Here is a 20,679-nt window from a genome sequence, read left to right as displayed (position 1 = left end):
AGATGACAATGGAAAGGATTGTCCCAAATGTATGTCACAGGGGAAGGGGCAATTCCAAAGAAGGGAGAGACCCTGAATTTTACAGTCCTCTTGACAGGGCAGGGAGGGGGCTGTGAGAGGGGAGCCCCTAAGAAAGAGGGAGGTTCCCAGGGCAGGGAGGACTCTCTTTACCATGAAAGATACCCTGGGGCTTCCTGAGTGTAAAGGAGATAGCAGTGAGGAGGGAGGTCCTAGAGAGACAGTGGGATGTCTAAGGGAGGGAACCCAGCCGAGGAGCTGGCAGAGAAGACCCTCAGGTGGGGGGTATATGAAAGTGTGAGGGTGTCCTACAGGTGACCACCTGAATTTCAGAAGTGTCAATAAAACATCTGAAAAGATGGGGTTGGGGGAGGGGAGAATGGCAGTGAGGGGGGCCTTAAGGAATAGGGACAAGAAGGGGAAGAAATACGGGTCTGAAGGCAGAGATGTCCCTGGAGACCCTCTCCCCCTGGATATGAAGGATGCCTGGGGTCTCCTGAAGGAGTGGAGCCTTCAGTATGGCCGTCCCCCTAAAACTTGCAGGGCTCAAGGACTTCCCAAGGGGAGGGTGGGCTGGGAAGAAAGGGGGAAGGGGTTAGAAGGAGAGGAGGCTGGACTCCTGAGGGTGGGGAGGTCCCATCCCCTTCCTGAAGGGCCTAGAAGTTGGGGGAGGGGAGGCATAAGCAACAGGTGTGGGCATCCTGACCTTGTGGGCTGGGAACCATTCCTCAGCCGGCAGGATTCTGCTGGAAGAAGGTGTAACTCTTGGGTCAAAGTCTAAGGGGCTGGGAAGAAAGTAGTGAGGTCAGAGCCCCCAGAAGTGGGGAGATTCTCCAAGGGAGGCAAGGAAGGGAGGTGGGAGCGGGGGACTCAAGGGAGAGGGAGGATGTAAGGGTAGGGGCCGCAGTGAGAGGAGCCCCCAAGAACGGGAGGCCCTGCCGCCTACCCTGCACTTGGGAGGGCCCCCAAGTTGGAGGGGTTGAAAGAGTGGGTAAGGCTCAAGGGAGAGCAGGGCCCCCAAAGGCATCCCAGGGTCCCCTGGAGGGGGGTGGAAGCGGGGACTTAAGGGAATCCGTGAGCCCAGTGGGCTGGAGGCCCTGAAGGTCCAGTCTTGGGACTTTGTCCGAGGCCCGTGGGGGACAGTGAAAAGAAGGGGGATCCTAAGCTGGGGATGAGGCCGTGGGGCTCCCTGGTGGGCGAAGGAGAGCCCTGCGCGGGATTCCCCCCTCCAAGTTTCGCTCGGCATCTCCAGGCCTGGGAAGTGTCTCCCCGGACACCGCAGACGCCACACAACCGAAGAATGGCATCGGACCAGGTTAAATGCAGTAGCAAGAAAGTCCGGAGACCGTCCGGAGAGACGACAACCAATCAGAGAGCGAGAGCGAGTGCGCGCTCAGAAATGTAGCCAATCAAAGAGCGAGGGTGCTGGTTCGCGGCTCTGACGCCAGCAGGGGACTCGAAAGCAACGCGAACTCACTCGCCAATCAGAGCCAAGGATGACTGTCTCGCGCTGCTTACGTAATACGGAGTGGGCGGAGCTCAAACGTACGGCCGCCAGAGTTCCCCAGCGAATCGGAAGTTTCGCTGCCCCCGACTCGGGGGTTGATTGGTTACATTCAGAACTTGCCTGTCAATTTTGGAAGACGGATGAAGGACATTCCCTTAGAGACCCAAGAGCCCGCCTCCGCTCTCTAGTGTGGGAGGAGGGCCTTAAAGAGCCAGGTGCTTGGTAAGTTGACGTCCGACCTTGATCGCAGAAATAGGAGAAAACGGTAACAGAACAAAACGGGAAGCAATTCCGTTATGCAGGAATCGAGCAGGAAGCGCCAAATCGCGAAAAAGCGGGAATTCGAAAAGCTTAAACAGCTTGCTTTAGGTCCCACGCTTCTAAGTAGCGGAGCCGGGATTCGAACCCTCGTTTCCGACAAAATAGTCCTGCCTCTTTGGGATACGACGAAACGGATGGATGAGACCCGAATCTTAATCACACTCGCCAGGAAAGGAAGGCCTCTGCTTTGTGATAAAAATCTTTCGATTCCAGGGATGCTGGGTGGCCCGTTGGTTAAGCATCTGCCTGCAGCTCAGATCATGATCCCGGGGTCCTGGGACGGAGTCCTGCAACGGGCTCTCTGCTCAGCGGCTCTCTGCTCAGAGTCTGCTTCTCGCTCTCCCTCTGCCTGCCTTTCTGCCTGCTTGTGCTCTCTCTCTGTGTCTGTCTGACAAATACATAAAATCTTAAAAAAAAAAAAAAAAAGTCTTTCGATTCCAGCCACCTGGCCTTTGCTCACACCATTTCTTCTACATCAAATACCCACTCATTCTAAACCTAGCCCAAAGGCTACCTCTCCTAAAAAAAAAAAAAAAAAAAAACTCCCCAAAGAACCGCCCCGCCTGCAGGCAACAATGGTTTCCTGGCTCCCAAACTCACCCCTTTGCCCTTGGCAGCATTTTCCCCGCTTGGAGCTGTTGTCCTGTTCCTGTTTGCAAGCTCTGATCACCCTGGAATGTTACTGCCCATCTCTGTGTCTGGCCCCCACCCGTCAAGACAGACTCCTTTGAGGGCCGGTGACATCTCTTGAGTCACCAGCAACATCCAGCACACGGCCTAGATTCCAGAGAACTCAAAAAGTAAAAGGTCCTATCTGGGCGTTTCCATCCTTAAAGTGGGATGTTGTGAACTTACGTTAAAAAAAAAAAAATTCATATTAAAAAATACTGCTCTGGCTGAAAACTTCACGTTATCCTTTTTTTTAAGATTTTATTTATTTATTTGTCAGAGAGAGAGCACAAGCAGGGGGAGCTGCAGGCATAGGAGAAGCAGGCTCCCCGCTGAACAAGGAGCCCCACGTGGGACTCAATCCCAGGACTCTGGGATCATGACCTGAGCCAAAGGCAGATGCTTAACCAACTGAGCCACCCAGGAATCCCAGACTCTGCATTATCCTTGATTCCTCATTAATCACCCCCAGAAGCCCTACAGCAAATTCTGATGGTTCTTCTTCCAAAATACATCCTAAATCCTTTCACATCTTCCCATCCCCACTACCCCCACCCACCTTGGGAGTCACCACCACCCCTGGCCTGGAGTGATAGCAGCATCCTCCCTGGACTTGCTGTGACCACTCTTGCTTTCCACCAGAGCCTGTTCTCCAAACTGCTGACACAGTGCTTTTCTTAAAACATAAATCAAATTATGTCACACCTCAGCTTACAAATGCTCCAAGTCATCTCAATGCTCTAAAACTAAAACAAAACAAAACAACCACAAAAACACACACACACACACACAAAAAAAAAACAAACAACAAAAAACCCCCCCAAAACCCCAAAGTCTTCAGTGCAGCCTACCAGTTCCTACATAATCTGGCTCCTACTTGTGTCTCCGTAAAGAGCACAGATTTGAGGTTCAAATTTCACTTGTGCCACTTCGTAGCTCTGTGACCTTGAGCAACTTACTTAGACTCTGAGGCACAGTTTGATAATATGTGAAGTGAGGATTAAGTACATTAGAATTCTCAAAAAAATAAATTAGAATTATTAATTAAAATGGACCTCTATTTTATAAAATAACTGAGTAGTATTCCTCAAAATTGTTAAGGTTGGGAAAAGCCAGGAAAGACTGAGAAGCTGCTGCTGAACAGAGGAGACAAAGGAGATGTGGTGATAAATGGCATCTTGCATCAGGTTCTGGAACAGAAAATAAAGGACTTTAGTGTGAAAACTGGTAAATTCCAAATAAAGTCTGGAGTTTGGCTAATAGTCATGTTAGTTTCTTAGTTGCAACAAAGGTTCCAGAGCAATGTAAGAAGATAACATTAGGGGAAGCTGGGTGAGGACTGTATGAGAACTCTGTAATATCTTTGTAACTTTTCTGTAAATACAAAGGTATTCCAACAGAGGGGTGCCTGGGTGGCTCAGTGGGTTAAGCATCTGCCTCGACTCCAGCCCATCTACTTTCCCCTCTGCCCTGAGGAGCATCCAGATGTCCTGATTGCCCTATCTAAATATCCCTTTAGTCCTAAAGAACATCATCAGGCCCACTGAGGAAATGGCCAGAAATACAGATGGAGATAGGGGAGGGGGCTGGGGTCCTGACTCCTGGGTCGGAGGGAGGAGGGGGCTGGGGGCCCAGATTGCTGGGTCTGAGCTTGGAAGAAACTCTGCGACCAGACTCCCGGGTCTCGGGGAGATGGGCGCTGCAGCCTGAGATACGTGGGGTTGAGGAATTAAATCCCACGACCCCAGCGTACTTCGCCGCGGCTCCGCACGCCCCAAGGGCCACGCCCCACCCTGGACAAAGTCCCGTCTACTTTCTTTCAGACCCCTCCGCGCCGCCCTGCGCCCTGGAGAAACCGGGTGGAAGGTGCCAGAAGCGACTTGAGACACCCCTGTAAAGATGGAACAGCAAGAGAAAGGGACTGGGCCCGAGGGGTAAGAGACGCAAGACCCTCCCCCCGGGGAGGACAGAGACCAGAGAGGGAAGGGGACAGAGAAAAACAGAGACAGAGTGGACTGACTCAAGGAGAGTGTCAGAAAAAGGAAAAAAAGGGCGCCTGGGTGGCTCAGTTGGTTAAGGGACTGCCTTCGGCTCAGGTCATGATCCTGGAGTCCCGGGATCGAGTCCCGGATCAGGCTCCCTGCTCAGCTGGGAACCTGCTTCTCCCTCTGACCCTCCCCCCTCTCATGTGCTCTCTCTCTCTCTCTCATTTTCTCTGTCTCAAATAAATAAATAAATAAATCTTTAAAAAAAAAAAAAGGAAAAGGAAAAAAAAAGTCTCAAGTATCATCAGGTAGAAACAGAATCTCAGCAATCTTATTGACAGAGTTGAGCGAGATACTTAGGAATAGGGACACAGCTAGAAACAGATATTCGTGGAACAGGGAGAAATTTCAAGAAGGAGCCAGGAGAATCAAAGGTATCAGGAACAGCCATAGAGCTGGAGAAATAATAATAATAATTGTCAGACCCAGGCCTTTCCTATGCACCTTTGGTACCACCAAGAGCCATCTTTTGGTTTGAAAAATTAAGGTTCAGCACAAGGAAGTGATTGGCCTGGAAACACACCTTGAGCGAGGCAGCCTGGAGCTGGAATTTCATTCTGTCTGATGCTGAAGTTCTGGCTGAGGTGTCTGTCTCTCTGTAAAGAGAGATGGGAAGAATGAATGAGAGAAAGATTGAGAAACAGAGAGAGAGAGAGATTGAGAGAAGTGGGTAAGGAAGTCAGAGGTGGATGCAGAGCTGAATGGACTCCCAGGAAAAGGGCTGGACCACAGTAGGAAGGACAGAAAGAGATGGTGAGACCCACTGACCTGTCCTCTTGTCATTCCAGGAACAACCTGTCCCTGCCATCACCAGGGACCGAGCCGTGGACCCCTGCACCTTTCCCAGCCTTGCCACCTCTCCCCCTGGGCACCCCAGATCCAGCCCACCTGGGGCTCCCTGAGAGCTTGGCCTCTGTCACTGTCCCCATCCGTCTGGACGCCCTCTCCTACCTCCTGCACAGTGCCCTGCTGGGGGCCTACACCCTTCAACAGTCCTTGCCCTCCTGCCCCTGCACCCCCCAGACATGCTGCACCCAGCCAGGCACGGCCACAAGGCCATCCAGGGGACGCGGGGGCTGGGGCGTCCAGCGCAGGCCAGGCTGGGGCCAGGGCCAGCAGCGATGGCGACCCGGAAGGGCTGAGAGGGGCTGGCTGGGGGGGTCTGGGGCTGGCCCCAAGACTCCGCCGGTGATGCCAGCATCACCACCAACGCTGCCTGACCAGGATGGGAAGAAGGAAGCCCCAGGTCAGGAGCCACCCCAGGAGACGCCGCCTGCTGCAGCAGAAGACTGGGAGACAGAGTACTAGGACCCTGAAGGTCCAGCTCCCCAGACTCCTGAGAGGGGCCCCCAGGGTCACCAGGAGGCTTTTCCTGGAGCCCAGGGTGACCTCAGCTATGGCAGAGATACCCCAAGAAACATCCTGCTCCCGTGTTTCTTCTCCCAAAACCACAGCCTCAGGAGTGGGTCCTGCGAGTCACCCCATGAAAACTGGAGCTGATTTAGGATCCCACGCCAGCAAAAGCCCTGAGCCTCATATCTGTGCCCAAAGCCATGCCTCTCCCCATTCCCAGCACCACCTCCAACTACAGTGACAGCCCCAACCCCATCCCCCCTGCCTCTGTAGCCCCAGTCCTGTCCCCACTCTCAGTATCATATCCCCAACCCCACTCATTCCCATTTCCATCCCCATCTCCACCCTTAGTCCCAGCTCTGCACCCTCCTCCTCTACCTACCTCAGGCCAACCCAATCCTCATCCTTAACTGCCTCCTAAACTTGACCCCAAACCCAGCCCATCTTCAACCCCAGCCAACCCCATCCCATCCTCCTTCTGGTCCCAGCCCCAACCATGACGTGCCCTGTGACCCACCTGCAAAGAACCCCATTGGCCCAACATACCCAGACACCTGCCGCCCCCCCGACCCCGTTTCCTGCCCTTGGGGGTGGGGAGCCTTGGTTGAACAATAAATGGATGACTGCCCCATGTCTTGTGTCTCTGTGTGTGTGCTTACGCAGCTCAGGCTAACCCAGCGGGTGCTGTGAGCAAGGCCTGTGAAAGGGTGGTAGGGTCGTTGGGAGGGTCACAGAGAGAGGCCAGTGGGGCCAGGGGTTGCAGGGAGGGAGCACTTGGATCCCTGTTTCAGCGAATTCCATTTGGGGCCTCTGCCACCATGGCATTTTTGCCTGCTGGAAGCTGCTGGGCCACGGGCCATTGTGTGGGGAGGCTTAAGGGATTTGGGGGACCCAGGGAGCAGAGAGGCCAGCAACCTGGCTCAGCTCAGTCCGCACAGAAGGGCCGAGGCAGACAGAGGGCTTGTGACGGGCTCTGCCACTCAGGTAGGGACCAGGCATTGGACCTATAGGCCCCCTCCTCCACCAAGACCTAAGGGTCCTTCCTCTCCTGGGGGGCCTGGTGGGGTCCCAGCCCCTAGCCCCCTCCTCACCTGGGATCTGAAGTCTAGGTCCCCAGCTCCTCCTTCCTCAACTGGGAGTCCAGATCCTGACCCCATTTCTCCCCGTCTCCACAGATCACCATGTACAGCTTCATGGGTGGCGGCCTCTTCTGTGCCTGGGTGGGGACCATCCTCCTGGTGGTGGCCACAGCGACAGACCACTGGATGCAGTACCGACTGTCGGGGTCCTTCGCCCACCAGGGCCTGTGGCGATACTGTCTGGGCAACAAGTGCTACCTGCAAACAGAGAGCATCGGTAAGGCTCCGGGGCGGGGTCTGCGCCGGGCCTGGGGTGAGAGCCCCCCGCGGGGCACAACCTCACCACCTGTTCGGCTTGCGGAGAACTCTGTGGCTCAGAGAGGGAAAGGGACCAGCCAAAGATTGCTCAGCACAGAAGAGGCAGAACTGGGATTTCAGGCTTTTTTTCTAGTACAATTACTCCTGGCACGGAGTCAGGTAGAGCGGTTGGGGGTGGGGCTGGGGTTGTCCGAATAGCCTTTCCTCAATATCGATGACGTATCAAGGACTCGGCTGGGTACTGTGGGATACAGAAGCGATACGGACCCTAAATTTGCTAAATACTGGATGGGAGTTTTTAAAACCTGCTGTGCGCCAGGCTTTGTAATATATATGTCTATATGTACATGTCTATATGTGTATATGTATATATGTGCATATTATAATATATGTTGTAAAAATGGAGAAAAATAGCTCTTCCAGCATAAGGTTCTTGCAAGCTACATTATTATAGTATGTATTATATATAAGATGACATATATTATCTAATATACTATATATCTCTATGTATCTCGCTCCATATGTATATACATATACATATGTACATACATACATATATACATATATGTGGAAAGATACTCACATATATTGTATATTATATCATAATATATAATGTGCACTATATATTAATAAATCAATAATATACAATATGCATATACAGTAATAAATTAATAATATACAATGTGTATTATATATTAATAAATTAATAATATACAATATTACATATTTTATATGTACTAAATAGTGTAGTGGGAGTAGTGGGAGTAATAATAATAACGACTGGCATTTATTGACTGTTATTGAGTCCTACATGCTATTCTAAGTGCTTGACGTGGACTAATGCCCTTGGTCTCCCAGCAACACTGAGAGTGGTGCCACTGTGTCTAGGAATAAAGCATGAGACTTGCCCTCAAAACTCCAAACATTCTCTCCAGGGGGTTTTGGGAGGAGGAGCCAACCCTCCTGAGCCCCGCGACCGGCCAGATTTCAGCCACTCCATCTCACTGAACCTGCCTGGGGAGAGGCAGCAGAATGCCCCTGTGCAGGAGGGGTAAACCGAGGCAGGAAGCAGTGGAAAGACATGCCCCAGCCGCCAGCTCCCGAGCCCAGTCAGCCTCCTGACTTCATGCATGCCTTTCATTTCCGGAGGTCTCATTCGTCATGCTTCTACCATTTCTCCCGCTTCAGCCTGGGAAGGCCCCAAGGACATCCCCTCTGTCTTCTCTCTGTTGGGGATGGGGGGAGAAGGAGGCATGATGGAGGTCTGCAAGTTCATTTGACCTCAAAACCGAAATCCTCAGGGACATACCTCACCCTGATTGACTGCTGGGTATGTGTTCAAGCAGCTGGCTCACCGTGCACATCAATTGTAACTTGTTCACCAGACTCCGAGCAGGAGACATGAACTTGCAGGGGCCAAACCCAGCCGCAGACGCGTGTGTATAGCGTTTTTAAAGTTTCTTACGTCTCTGCCAGAATTTTAAAATTTGGAGATTTTAGGTATAAAAATCGGGACTTGTAGCTGTCTTTGAAAAATCCAGTTTTGCATCCTTCAAAGGTGGTCTCCCAGTCAGCGTCCCTCAGGAGACAGGTAGCACACCGTGATTTGAACAGGGAGAGTTTTCTCTGAAGATGGAACTGAGAGGCAGTGATGGGTAACTGGGGATGGGACACCACAGCCCCCACCTCAGCCTGCTGGGGGACAGATAAGCTGCTCTTTTTTGCAGCTACAGGCAAACCTCAGAGGCGTTTGCATTTTCCACTCCCACCTCACCACAACCAGGGGAAGGACATAGGCGAAAACATGCCCCATAAGTCCTCCAGACTTTTATTTATTTTTTTAAGATTTTATTTATTTGACAGAGAGAGACACAGCAAGAGAGGGAACACAAGCAGGGGGAGTGGGAGAGGGAAGAGCAGTCTTCCCGCTGAGCAGGGAGCCAGATGTGGGGCTCGATCCCAGGACTCTGGGGTCAGGACCTGAGCCGAAGGCAGACGCCTAACGATGGAGCCACCCAGGCGCCCCCCTGCAGACTTTTAAATACCCAGAGGCATCCGTAGTTTCCTGGGGCTGCCATGACAAAGGACCACAGACTGAGTGACTCCAACAACAGAAATGTACCGTCTCACAGCTCTGGAGGCTGGAAGTCTAATAACCAAGGTGTCCGCAGAGTTGGTTCCTTCTGAGGCTATGAGGGATAATCTGTTGCCTGCGTCTCTCCCAGCTTCTGGTGGTGGTTGTCTGGCAATCTTTGGCACTCCTTGGCATGTCAATGCATCATCCTGATCTCTGTCTCCATCTTCACATGGTACCCCCCACCCTCCTAAATGTCTGTCTTTCTCCAAATTTCCCCATTTTGTGAGAATACTAAGTCGTTTTGGATTTCCTAATCCGCTCTGCTCCAGTAGGACCTCATCTTAACTTCCACATATGAATTTGGGGGTTGGGGGAGAGACACCGTTCAACCCGTAACAACAGCCATGGAGAAACAGCCAGCAATTCTTCTTACTGAGGTTCACACAAGACAAAAGAGTGCATTTTGCAAAGATCCAGACTTTTTATTTTTCAGTGGCGGGATCCAGGCTCTGTCCCAGGTACACAGGTGTCATGGGTCCTCTGAGAGACAGAATAGCCAAGCAGTTAAGAACAAGGGCTTTGGTGCTTGGTTGTCAACGCCAGTCATAGTGCCAATTATGGGACCCTGGATAAATCACTCTACTTCTCTCAGCCTTAGTTTCTTCACACCTGAAAAATGGGGATTAAAAATAGTACATACAGCAAGATGAGATCATAACTATTATTCCCAGGGCATGTCCTAAAGGGCCAGCCCAGAGCCAAGCACAAGAGACGAATGATTCTCAGTGCTCCACGTTCATTCACTCAGCATGTGCCCTGAGCACCCGTTATGCGCCAGGCGCCTGGTGCTAGAGATGCAGCAGTGAATGAGAAAGCAAGACCTTTGTCTTCACATAACTGAGCAACCAGCAGGGAAAGACAGACATAAATAAGTTAAAAATAAATAAATAGGTCATTTTCAGGTATGGGCAAGTGGTTATCAAGGAAATGAAAGGGAGTGGTGGGAGAGAGGGTAGGAAGTGATTAGCAGGAGGATAGCGGGGAATCAACACTCATTCATCATTCATTCATTCATTCATTCATTCATTCATTCATTCATTCATCCATCCACCAAACATTTCTCCAGGCCTGTTTGCAGACCAAACTTGTGCTGAGGATGTTCTCCAGGTAGAATCCTGGCCTCAGGGAGCAATCAGGCTGGAAGGGGAAACAATCCAAAGAGCCACAGCCCAGAGCAGGGGATGAGGATGATAACTGAGGGGTGAAAGGGTACTTCCCAGAGGGGATTTGGGAGCTGGGCTGTGGAAGATGAATAGGAGCTTGCCAGGGGAAGAGAGCATTTGTTTGCAGAGGTGAAGGAGGAGGTGGGTCAGGGACGTGGAGAGAGGCAAGGCATCCCGGCCCTCAGGGGTAGCAGCTTTCGCCACTGAGGGCAGGGGTTGGCATGGGAGTGACCGTTCGGTGCTACCACAGCTTATTGGAATGCCACCCGGGCCTTCATGATCCTGTCCTCCCTGTGCGCGACATCGGGCATCATCATGGGCATCCTGGCCTTCGCTCAGCAGCCCACCTTCACCCGCCTCTCCCGGCCCTTCTCCGCGGGCATCATGTTTTTCGCCTCCAGTGAGTGGACCCACCTTCCCCGTCTCCCCACCCCGACCCCTAGCGTCCCTGCCCATTTCCATCCCCAGTACCACTCTCATGGGGGGAGGGGTTCCTCCTCATTCTCAGCTCTGTGGCCATCCTAGTCGCACCCAACCCCAACCTCAACTCCAAGACTGGTTCTAATGCCTAATGCCAGCGTCTTCTCACATCAGCCGCCGTCCCGTGGCTCGGGGCCAGCACTAACCACCGCCCAGGTTTAAGGGCGTGATTCCTAACAAGGCTGCCCCTACTTCAGTTGCAGGAGGGGTCCTCAGGTCATCTGCCCTTTTGACCCCTGGCTACAGGTGGTTCAGGGGTCCCCAGGACCCAGCCAGTTTCAAAAATTTGCTAGAAGTCACAGAACTCAAGAGAGCATTCCACTTACAACTACAGATTTATTATAAAGGGCACACCTCAGCACCAGCTTTAAGAGATGCATAGGGTGAAGCTGGAGAGGGTCTTAAAGGCAGAGCTTCTGCATCCTCCCCCCATGGTGTCCCACTGAGCTGTTCACCAGCCAGGAAGCTCCCGCACACTTCGGTATCCGGAGTTCCTGCTGGAGTTTCATTGACTGAGTCGTTGACCCTGTGACTGAACTTAATCTCTAGCTTCCTTCCCAGGATACCAAGTGGCTTAAAGCCCCTACCGGCTGTTCTGTTCCCGTGGCTGGTCCTTCTGGTGACCAGGTCCTACCCACTGTCATCTCAGCTCATCAACATAAATCCAAGAGGCTCAACAATAACAAAGACACCCGTATTGATCAGGAAATTCCAAGGATTTAGCGTCTCCCTCCCAGGAACCAGAGCCCCAAACCAGCCCGTTCAAATTCTTTATTACACAGCACAGCCCCGTCCCATCCCCACCCCAACCCTACTCCCGAGGCACCCTCACCCTTTTCCCTTCCCACTCCTACCCGGCCCTCTGCCTTCCTCAATCTCACTCCCACCCTGATCTGGAAAATCCCACCCCCACCCCTTTTCCCACCCACCTCCCCCCATCTTCTCTCCCCAGCCTTTTTTGTCCTGTTGGCCTTGGCCATTTACACTGGAGTCACTCTGAGCTTCCTCGGTCGCCGCTTTGGGGACTGGCGTTTTTCCTGGTCTTACATCCTGGGCTGGGTGGCCTTGCTCATGACCTTCTTCGCAGGTACGAGGGCTTGGGGGTGGGAAGTTCAGGGTCCGTGGCAGAGTGGGCAGCACTCCAGAGGGCGAGATGATGGGGTATCCCACAGGGCCTCCCCCCAGCATTGAGCCAGAAGACAGACACCCAGGGAGAGAGGGAGTGCTGTTTTGGGGTCTTGGGTTGGGAGCCCAGGTTAGGAGGACTTGGGGGCCAAGTGGGATCTCTTCTCACGCAGGGATTTTCTACATGTGTGCCTACCGGATGCATGAATGTCGGCGCCCGTCTGCTCCCCGCTGAGCCCAATGTACCCCCAACTTCATCTGGAAGTTAAAATGGGGCCACTGAAAAGGAGGGGGAGGGTCTAGAGGCCTGAAGTCCTGGTTCCTTTGGGCAGGAGGGGGCTCAGTCCTGGACTCTGGGTGGGGGCCTCTGACTCCTGCGTCCCAAGGGGGAAGGAGGGAGAAGGGGGCCTGGTGGGAGGCAGTTGAGATGACCCAAGGCCCAGCCCACGAAGAGGGGGTGTTAGAGAAATGGGATCTCCAGTTAGAGCGACTTTTTGAGAGCCTAATAAAACTGATATGAAACTACTAAGGTGTGGTCCTTGAGGGGTTGGGGTGATGAGAAACAGGTGTGAGTGGTGGATGGGGTGGGGGTGGTTGGATTACTGCAGGCCAACCTGCTCGGTCTCCGTAGGGATGGGGACAGACATGAATCACACAGTCCCCACCCAGGGGTTAACTATGACCTCTAGGAAACAGATGTGTAGGTCCAATTCTTGGTGTGTGTGTGTGTGTGTGTGTGTGTGTTTTCCTAATCCCACATCACCGAGCAACTCAGTTCTGACACTATCTATGCAGAGGTAGTGTTAGATCCCACAAGTGGAGGACTCGGTCCTAAAGACTGCCCCCCACCCCCACCTCAGATGCCATCACAAGTGCGGCTTCTCGCCTGGGCTTCTGGTCGACCAGCAGTAGATTGGAGGTTTCCATGACTCACTCTTTGGGTTTGATTAATTTGCTAGAGCAGCTCACAGAACTCAGAGAAAGATTCTACTTACTAGATCACCAGTTTACTATAAAAGGATATAACTCAGGAACAGCCAGATGGAAGGGACGCAGAGGGCAAGGTGTGGGAAGAGGGCAAGGGGCTTCTGTGCCCTCTCCAGGGGGCCACTCTCCCCATTATGCATGCATTCACCAACCTGGAAGCTCTCTGAACCCAGTCTTTGTGGGTTTTCATGGTGGCTTCATTACACACAGGCATCCTTGAGTGCATCATCGGCCACTGGTGATTACTCAGTCTTCAGCCCCTCCCTCCCCAGGTTGGGGACTGGGACTGAAAGTTCCACACCTGGTTGGTTCCCCTGGCAACCTGCCCTTACTCTCAAGTGCTTACCCTGGGCCCCCAGTTGCTTCATTAACGTAGCAAATACACCTTCAAGGCCCTCATCACCTGTGAAATTCCAAGGCTTTTAGCAGCTTTGTGCCAGGAACAGCACAAAGACCAAAGACCAAATATGTATTTCTTATGAATCATAAGATCAGTGGGATAATACAATAAATGAAAAGATCTGTGGAAAAGACCACCTCGCCGTCCACTCACATCGTCTCCAGTTAGCATTCCTAACCGCCCCTCCCCTCCCTGGATGGGCCCCTCCAACTGGAAGCACCAGATCTCTGATCTGCACCCCCTCCTGACTCTTCACACACCATTCATGACCTTGACCTTCTCATTCACTCATTCATTACTTCATTCAATAAGCTGTGCCCAATTGCCATGAGATTTACTGATATCTATCATAAAATAATAAGACTATTTAGCAAGGCCCATTCTAATAATAAGAATATTAATTACAACCTACGCTAAAACTGTCATATTAATAGAGGCTTACTCCCTAGAAATATTTACTGGGGACTCCACAAATAACAATAATACCATATTTATAGAGGCTTACTCTACTAACAATGGCAATTGAGGCCTTCTCTAATCGTAATTTATTGAGGTCTATTTAAGTAGACATATTTACCGAGGCTTCCTCCAGGAATCATATTTATAGGAGTTTATTCTAGCAATAATAATTATGTGGTAACTCCAGACTCATCTCTGATATCCACTTGAAAAGAAGAGGCATCTCAAATCTCCCGTGTCTTAGTCTCTCCCACATCCCACACCAACTCCTCCCATATCTCCCCATCTTGCCCCGTTGTCATTCAGCTGCTCCAGCCAAGAGTGTTGGGATCGTCCTCAGCTGCTTTGTTGCGTCCCACATCTGATTCATCAGTAAGTGCCGTTGGCTCCTACCTTAAAAATGTGTCCAGGAAGAATGAAGGGGGGGAAATCGGAGGGGGAGACGAACCATGAGAGACAATGGACTCTGAAAAACAAACTGAGGGTTCTAGAGGGGAGGGGGGTGGGGGGATGGGTTAGCCCGGTGATGGGTATTAAAGAGGGCACGTTCTGCATGGATCACTGGGTATTATGCACAAACAATGAATCATGGAACACTACATCAGAAACTAATGATGTAATGTATGGTGATTAACATAACAATAAAAAGATTTTTAAAAATGTGCCCAGAATTTGATTCCTTGCTCATCCAGTTACCACCCTGATCTTGTTTCACTGGGCTTATGGCCTCAGCCTTCTAACCGGCTCTGCCAGTGCCCCTTCCCTCCTTCTGCTCCCCCGGCAGTCCATTCTCTACAAAGAGGGATTTTCGTTAAGGCATGATTCAAATCACGTCACCCCTCAGCTCTAAACCCCCCAGTGGCTCCCAGCTCCAATGAAAAGCTAGTCTATCAAGGTCATACAAGATGCCCCGTGTTCCAGATCCCCGCTAACTCTTTGACTCAATCCTCCCTCCCTCACTGCAGCTCAGGGGCCCCCAAGACCCCCTTCAGTTTCGACGGTTCGCTAGAAGGAATCACTGGAAAGCTGTTATGCTCATGGTTACAGATGATCATAGCAGAAAGGATACAGATGCAGATCAGCCAAGGGAAGAGGCTCGTAGGCAGTGTCCAGACCAGGTGTGAGCTTCCAGTTGTCCTCTCCCAGTGGAGTCACACGGACAGCGCTCCCCGCGTCCACCAACAATGTGTGACGATCTGCACAGAGGACTGCCCGCTGGGGAAGTTCAGTCCAGCCTTGGCGTCCAGGGGTTTCACTGTCCAGGGTCTGAGGCAGTTCTGTAGGCATGGAGAAATCACATGGCTGACCTCAGGTACTCAGTCTTCGGCCCCTTCAGGGGCCATCCTGACATGGCGTGGCCCAGGGCCCCCGCCATAAACCACACAGACAGGACATACTATCTAGTGTGGCTCAAGGACCCCAGGTGTTCAAAGACACTTATCAGGCAGGACATGCCAAGGATTTAGAAGTTCCTTTTCGGGCGCCTGAGTGGCTCAGTTGTTACGCGGCTGCCTTCGGCTCAGGTCATGATCCCAGGGTCCTGGGATCGAGCCCCACATCGGGCTCCCTGCTCTGCATGGAGCCTGCTTCTCCCTCTCCCACTCCCCCTGCTTGTGTTCCTGCTCTCGCTGTCTCTCTCTCTGTCAAATAAATAAATAAAATCTTAAAAAAAAAAAGTTCCTTTTCAGGGGACAGGCCACTCTAATCCTTTGTCAAGGTTAATGCTTGGCTTCTCACTTACTCTGCTCTGAGCCTTGCTGGCCACCAGGCTGGCACAGGGGTGCGCTGCCCCTCCCGGACGGCTCTTTCCAAATGTCTGTCAGGTTTTTACCCCAAAGTTACCTTTTTCACCGAGATGCCACTGACTACCTTATCTGAAATCACAACGCACTTCCTCTCCCACTTGTTTGTTTTGCTTTTAAATATTTTACGTAATCCCTACACCCAACGTGGGGTTCGAACTCACGATCCTGAGATCCAGAGTCGCATACTCCACCGACCGAGCCAGCCAGGTGCCCCTCAGCTCACTATTCTTAGCTGATAGTTTCCATCTAACGTTCTTTATTTTTTTTTACACCAGAGTGGATACATGAAGCTACATTCTACTAGACAACAATTAGACTAAAAGATTTAGTACATTTTTATCATCATGATAGACTGCGTTAAATATTCTTCTTCTTTTTTTTTTAAGATTTTATTTATTTATTTGACAGAGAGAGACACAGCGAGAGAGGGAGCACAAGCAGGGGGAGTGGGAGAGGGAGAAGCAGGCCTCCCGCCGAGCAGGGAGCCCGATGCGGGGCTCGATCCCAGGACCCTGAGATCATGACCTGAGCCGAAGGCAGCCGCTTAACGACTGAGCCACCCAGGCGCCCCCTGCGTTAAATATTATTAACAGAGTAGGCCTCAATAGAAATGAGGGTGCCTTCCATAATAACTGGTTATAAGCAGCATTCGCGTCTTTACCATAGTGTGTATAGTGTAGGTTCGGCGAGGGTGAGGGACTCATGTGCTTTGCACACCGGTATTCCCTCAGGGCGTGGCATAGTGCCTGACCTATAAGAAGTGCTGGTTGAGTCAAATGTTTCTAGGGGCGCCTGGGTGGCTCAGTCGGTTAAGGGTCGGACTCTTGATTTTGGCTCAGGTCATGATCTCGGGGTCGTGGGATGGAGCCCCGCATTGGGCTCTGGGCTGAGCATGGAGCCTGCCTGGGATTCTCTCTCCCTCTCCCTCCCTGCTCGTGCTCTCTCTGGAGGTAAGGATGGGGTAGAGATTGCAGATGGGCTCTGTGCTCTGGCACTCCCTTTACCACACACCCATGGCCCAGATTCCTGAAGCCTGTCCGCGGCTCTTCACTAGACCTACACGCACCACCATTTTTGTGTCGGTGTCCCTGCTGCTTATGACCTGAATCTGCCCCTGGGAGCCTGTCCTCGTGAGCATGTTCTCAGGAGTGGCCAGTTACCTCGGTGGTGAGGGTCTGGGTGAGAGATGGGGGCCGGCAAACTGGAGTCTCCAATAACGGAAGAGGCGCTGGCCTCTTGAGTCCCTCTGGGTCTCCCCTTCACCAGCTGTGGTGGGACTGCTGGCTCAGGTCATCTTCGTGACAGAGGTCCTCTTCCAGGCCTTTCCCCGATTCATAGAGGTCACATGTGCCTGCACCTTCTACCTGGGCTGTGGCACCTTCACACCTTCACCTGACACCTGCTCATCCCGATCCCTGTATGGGAGGAGGAGGCCAGTGCTGGGAGGGTGGGACGGTCCTGTGTGCCTGCCCCTGCCCCTCAGGTACCCTGATCTTGGCAATGAAGCCCACCACACGGGAGGCCCTTCTCAAGGCAGAGCTGTCTGTGAACTTTTATCAGAGGAGGATGTGGACGTGTCTTGCTCTCCACAAACTTCCTGAATTGTGATTCTCCACCATTTGCTTGCCCTGGGGATAAGCTCCATGCAGGGATCCAGGAGTCTGAGCCCCTGCCTGCCTGCCTCCTCCTCAGGACTCGAGTCCAGGCATCCAGCCCTCTTTTCCTTCAGTTGCAAGCATCCCGGCCTCCAGCCCCCTCCTTCCACAGAGACACTAGAATTGGGGCCTCCCTCTTCCAGAATGGAAGGTTGCAGAACCCACAGGAAAGCATGACACAACCCCCAACTGTCCCCTTTGGCCACATCCCCCCGTTTAACTCACACCCTGGTCTCATCTATCACCTCCCACCATGGGGCCCCCAAGCCTCTCTCACACCTCTTCCAGGAAGTCTCCTCTGATGTTGAGGGTTCCAAGGGTGGGAGGTATAGAACCTAAAACAGAGGCAAGTTCTGAACCACCATCCAAACCACTGATGATGTGACACCCTCCCCACCACACACTGTGAGGGGAACCGGACCTCTGTGGGAGGAGGATGTTGTCGGGGCAACCAGGAAGGGAGGGTGTAGGGCAAGACTCATCTCCCCGGAACTGAGTGAAACAAAACTGGCCTGGTTTTAAAGTCTTAAAGGCTTCTCTTTCTTGAGCTCAGAGGACCCGAGTCCAGATCACCAGCCTCTTCATCCCCAGGACCCAGACACCCAGTACTCACCTCCATGGAGCTCTGTCGGTCCCTGGCCCTACTCACTGGCTCCCTGGGCCTGGTGTCCATCCTGATTGCTCTGAGCACGGATTTCTGGTTTGTGGCTAAGGGGCCCGGGTTTTCATTTCACTCGGGGCTCTGGCCAAAGGAGTTTCACACCGAGGTACCAGGTAAGGGATAGTGGTCCCTCTCCTGTTGGGGGTGGTGGGCTGCCGGAGGGGCAGGCACCGACGTCTTACCTCCGAGCAGACTACATCCGTGCGACGCAGAGCCTCAGCATTCTGGCCACCCTGTTGGGACTGATGTCAGTGATCTTCCTGATCACGTCCTGCATCCCCTCACTGTCCGCTCGAGGCTACGGGCCCCTCGTCTCTTCTACCATGGCTTTTGCTGCAGGTAGACTCCGGGCTGCACTTGGGCTCTGGGGACCGGTGGGTTCCCGCAGAGGGCCTGAGCCCTCTCTCTTGTCTTCATCCCCAGCCATTTTTGCAGTGGTGGCCATGGTGGTCTACACCAGCGAGCGGTGGAACCAGCCTCAACACCCCCAGATCCAGACCTTCTTCTCCTGGTCCTTCTACCTGGGCTGGGTTTCAGCTGTCCTCTTGCTCTGTACAGGTTACTGCTCCTCCCGGACCTGGAGAGGGCAGCTGGGGGCTCTGAGACAGCAGGGTGAGGGCTAATGCTAACCTCTTTCTGCCACCCCCAGGTAGCCTGAGTCTGGGGGCTTACTGTAGTGGCCCCCGGCCTGGCTATGATGCCTTGTGAGCCGGAGGCGAGACAGGCAGGATGAAGCACTATCCGCGGAAGACCTCATCAGGAGCCGCAGGCCCCCGCAGCCCTCCCTCTAGCCCTTACCCCCAGCCCTCCCGCAACCCCTCCATTTGTTTCTTCATCCATTCAACAAAAATTTGCCGGGATCTGGTTATTCTGAGATTAATTCAGCCACGACATTAGCTGAGGGCAAGCCAGCTCCCTGGTGGGCGACACTAAGCGCCTAGAAAGGAGTCAGAGCCCCCACCTGCCATCAGGTGGACTCAGGCACGGCCCCATGTTGGCCCCCTTCTCCCGCCCTTGTCTTTCTCTGTGTTTCTACCTTGAAACCCCATCCTTTCTCTTTTCTCCTTGGTCTTTCCCACTTCAGTGCTCTTTCCTTCTCACCCTCTCCCTGATTTTGTCACCCTTGTCTTCACTCTGGTCTTCCTCGCTCACTTCATTAATTCATTTACTCCTTCAGCTGGCTTTTCCTGAGCTCATCCTTTCTGCTTGGTCTCACTGGGGATGCCGATGGGAGTCTGACCCGGGCCCTGCCCACTGGGGGCTGCAAGTCTGGTGGGGGAGGTGAGACAGCAGGCAGAGCCCAGGATGGTGAGGAGAAAGACTGACTGTGTCAGGGGTGGGGGGTTGGGGGGAGCTTTCTGGGGTGAGGGTGTTTAGAGGCTTCTCGAGGGCCAAGGAAAGGCCATCCAGGCAGAGGGACCCAAAGGTGGAGGTGTGGAAAGCCTGGAAGTTTTCAGGGGATAGAGAACAGTGCTTTGTGGCGGAATGTAGAACGCAGGGGTGGTGGGGCATGAGGATGGAGAAGCAGGTGGGAGCAAGGGCCCCGACGGTCACAGTGAATCTCTCCTGAGGGCAATGGGGAGCTAGGAGGAGGTTGTGAGCCGGGGAAGGACAACGCCAGTTCCAGGTGCCAGAAAGACCCCTCTGGGACGTGCAGGGAGGCCCAAAGGGAGAGAGGAGCTTGGCAACGCAATGGGTGCGACTGGGACCAGGGCATGAGGTGGGAAAGAGGGAAGGAGCCAGAGAGATTCGGGGGGAGGGGGCAGAAGGAACCAGACTCAGGGATTCAAGGGCCTTGTGGAGTGATGGGCAAGAGGGAGCAAGGATAGTGCCCAGGGGTGCGGCACAATCAACCGGGTGAGACGGTAGAGTCATCCCTGGTTTGGTGGAAGATGCTGAGCTCAGCTGGGGATATGGTTGTCGGGGGTCTGGGAGAGAGACCCAGTGAGGAAGCTCCTCTGGTAAGAAGGAGCAGGACGGAGGTTCCAGGGAAACGGGCACTAAGTGGAGGGAGGAGGAGGAGCAGGGGCTTGTGTGGGGACCCAAGGGGGCACAGTCGGAGAGCTGGGGACCTGCAGAGGTTATGAGATCAAGGGAAGCGTTTTCACAAGGTTATGGTCTACTATGTCATGGCCTTTCGGCTCCCCCCAGACCTGCCATCTGACTCTGAGCTGTCTCTGTGCTAGAAGAGTTGCTTAGGTGTGTGCGTATGTGTGTGTATGGGTGGGTGGGTGGTTATCTCTTTAAATGGCTGATGGGAGAGGGGATTCTGGAACTCCTCCTGCCTCACAGAGACCCAGTCTCCCTTCCCCCACCCCTCTGGACTCTGTCTAAGAAACCCTGGGAGCTGGGTGTGAGTCATCCAGGTGGGTGTGTGCATGGGGGTGGGGAGGGCACTGGACAGGCTAAAGGGACGTTACACTGGTGAAAGACAGGGTCTCTAAGCAGTGATTCCTTGGGGGTGAGGTCTCAAGGCCCCCAATAGGAGCAGTAGGTG

General features: G+C 53.0%; 3 protein-coding genes and 1 long non-coding RNA gene across 5 annotated transcripts; 3 read left to right on the top strand and 1 right to left on the bottom strand.

Moving 5' to 3' along the window:
• The first annotated feature begins 1,670 nt into the window (after positions 1 to 1,670).
• Positions 1,671 to 6,514, top strand: CUNH19orf84 (chromosome unknown C19orf84 homolog). The gene is made up of 3 exons (XM_034987134.1): positions 1,671 to 1,747; positions 4,339 to 4,449; positions 5,349 to 6,514. Exons 2-3 carry the CDS (start codon positions 4,415 to 4,417, stop codon positions 5,866 to 5,868), a joined length of 555 nt encoding a protein of 184 aa, XP_034843025.1. The 5' UTR covers positions 1,671 to 1,747; positions 4,339 to 4,414; the 3' UTR covers positions 5,869 to 6,514.
• Positions 6,515 to 7,094: 580 nt separating this feature from the next.
• Positions 7,095 to 12,450, top strand: LIM2 (lens intrinsic membrane protein 2). The gene is made up of 4 exons (XM_034987140.1): positions 7,095 to 7,269; positions 10,861 to 11,010; positions 12,043 to 12,177; positions 12,389 to 12,450. Exons 1-4 carry the CDS (start codon positions 7,095 to 7,097, stop codon positions 12,448 to 12,450), a joined length of 522 nt encoding a protein of 173 aa, XP_034843031.1.
• A 2,208-nt stretch (positions 12,451 to 14,658) lies between these two features.
• On the bottom strand, positions 14,659 to 18,613 carry LOC117998366. Of its 2 annotated transcripts, XR_004675968.1 has the most exons (4): positions 18,365 to 18,613; positions 17,801 to 17,856; positions 17,027 to 17,281; positions 14,659 to 15,338 (listed from the first exon to the last, which is right to left on the bottom strand). It is a non-coding gene; the product is annotated as an uncharacterized LOC117998366 (long non-coding RNA). The 2 variants fall into 2 exon arrangements; XR_004675967.1 differs by lacking the exon at positions 18,365 to 18,613 and having other exon boundaries at positions 17,801 to 17,883.
• On the top strand, positions 17,304 to 20,466 carry NKG7 (natural killer cell granule protein 7). Its single transcript, XM_034987137.1, has 4 exons — positions 17,304 to 18,295; positions 18,375 to 18,521; positions 18,606 to 18,740; positions 18,832 to 20,466. Exons 1-4 carry the CDS (start codon positions 18,139 to 18,141, stop codon positions 18,888 to 18,890), a joined length of 498 nt encoding a protein of 165 aa, XP_034843028.1. The 5' UTR covers positions 17,304 to 18,138; the 3' UTR covers positions 18,891 to 20,466.
• Positions 20,467 to 20,679: the final 213 nt, after the last annotated feature.

This window comes from Mirounga leonina, unplaced genomic scaffold (genome assembly GCF_011800145.1).
Source record: "Mirounga leonina isolate KUSES-001 unplaced genomic scaffold, KU_Mleo_1.0 Mir_376, whole genome shotgun sequence".
Taxonomy (NCBI): domain Eukaryota; kingdom Metazoa; phylum Chordata; class Mammalia; order Carnivora; family Phocidae; genus Mirounga; species Mirounga leonina.
Note: the sequence above shows the minus strand (reverse complement) of the source record. Positions and strands in the feature narration are given on the sequence as shown.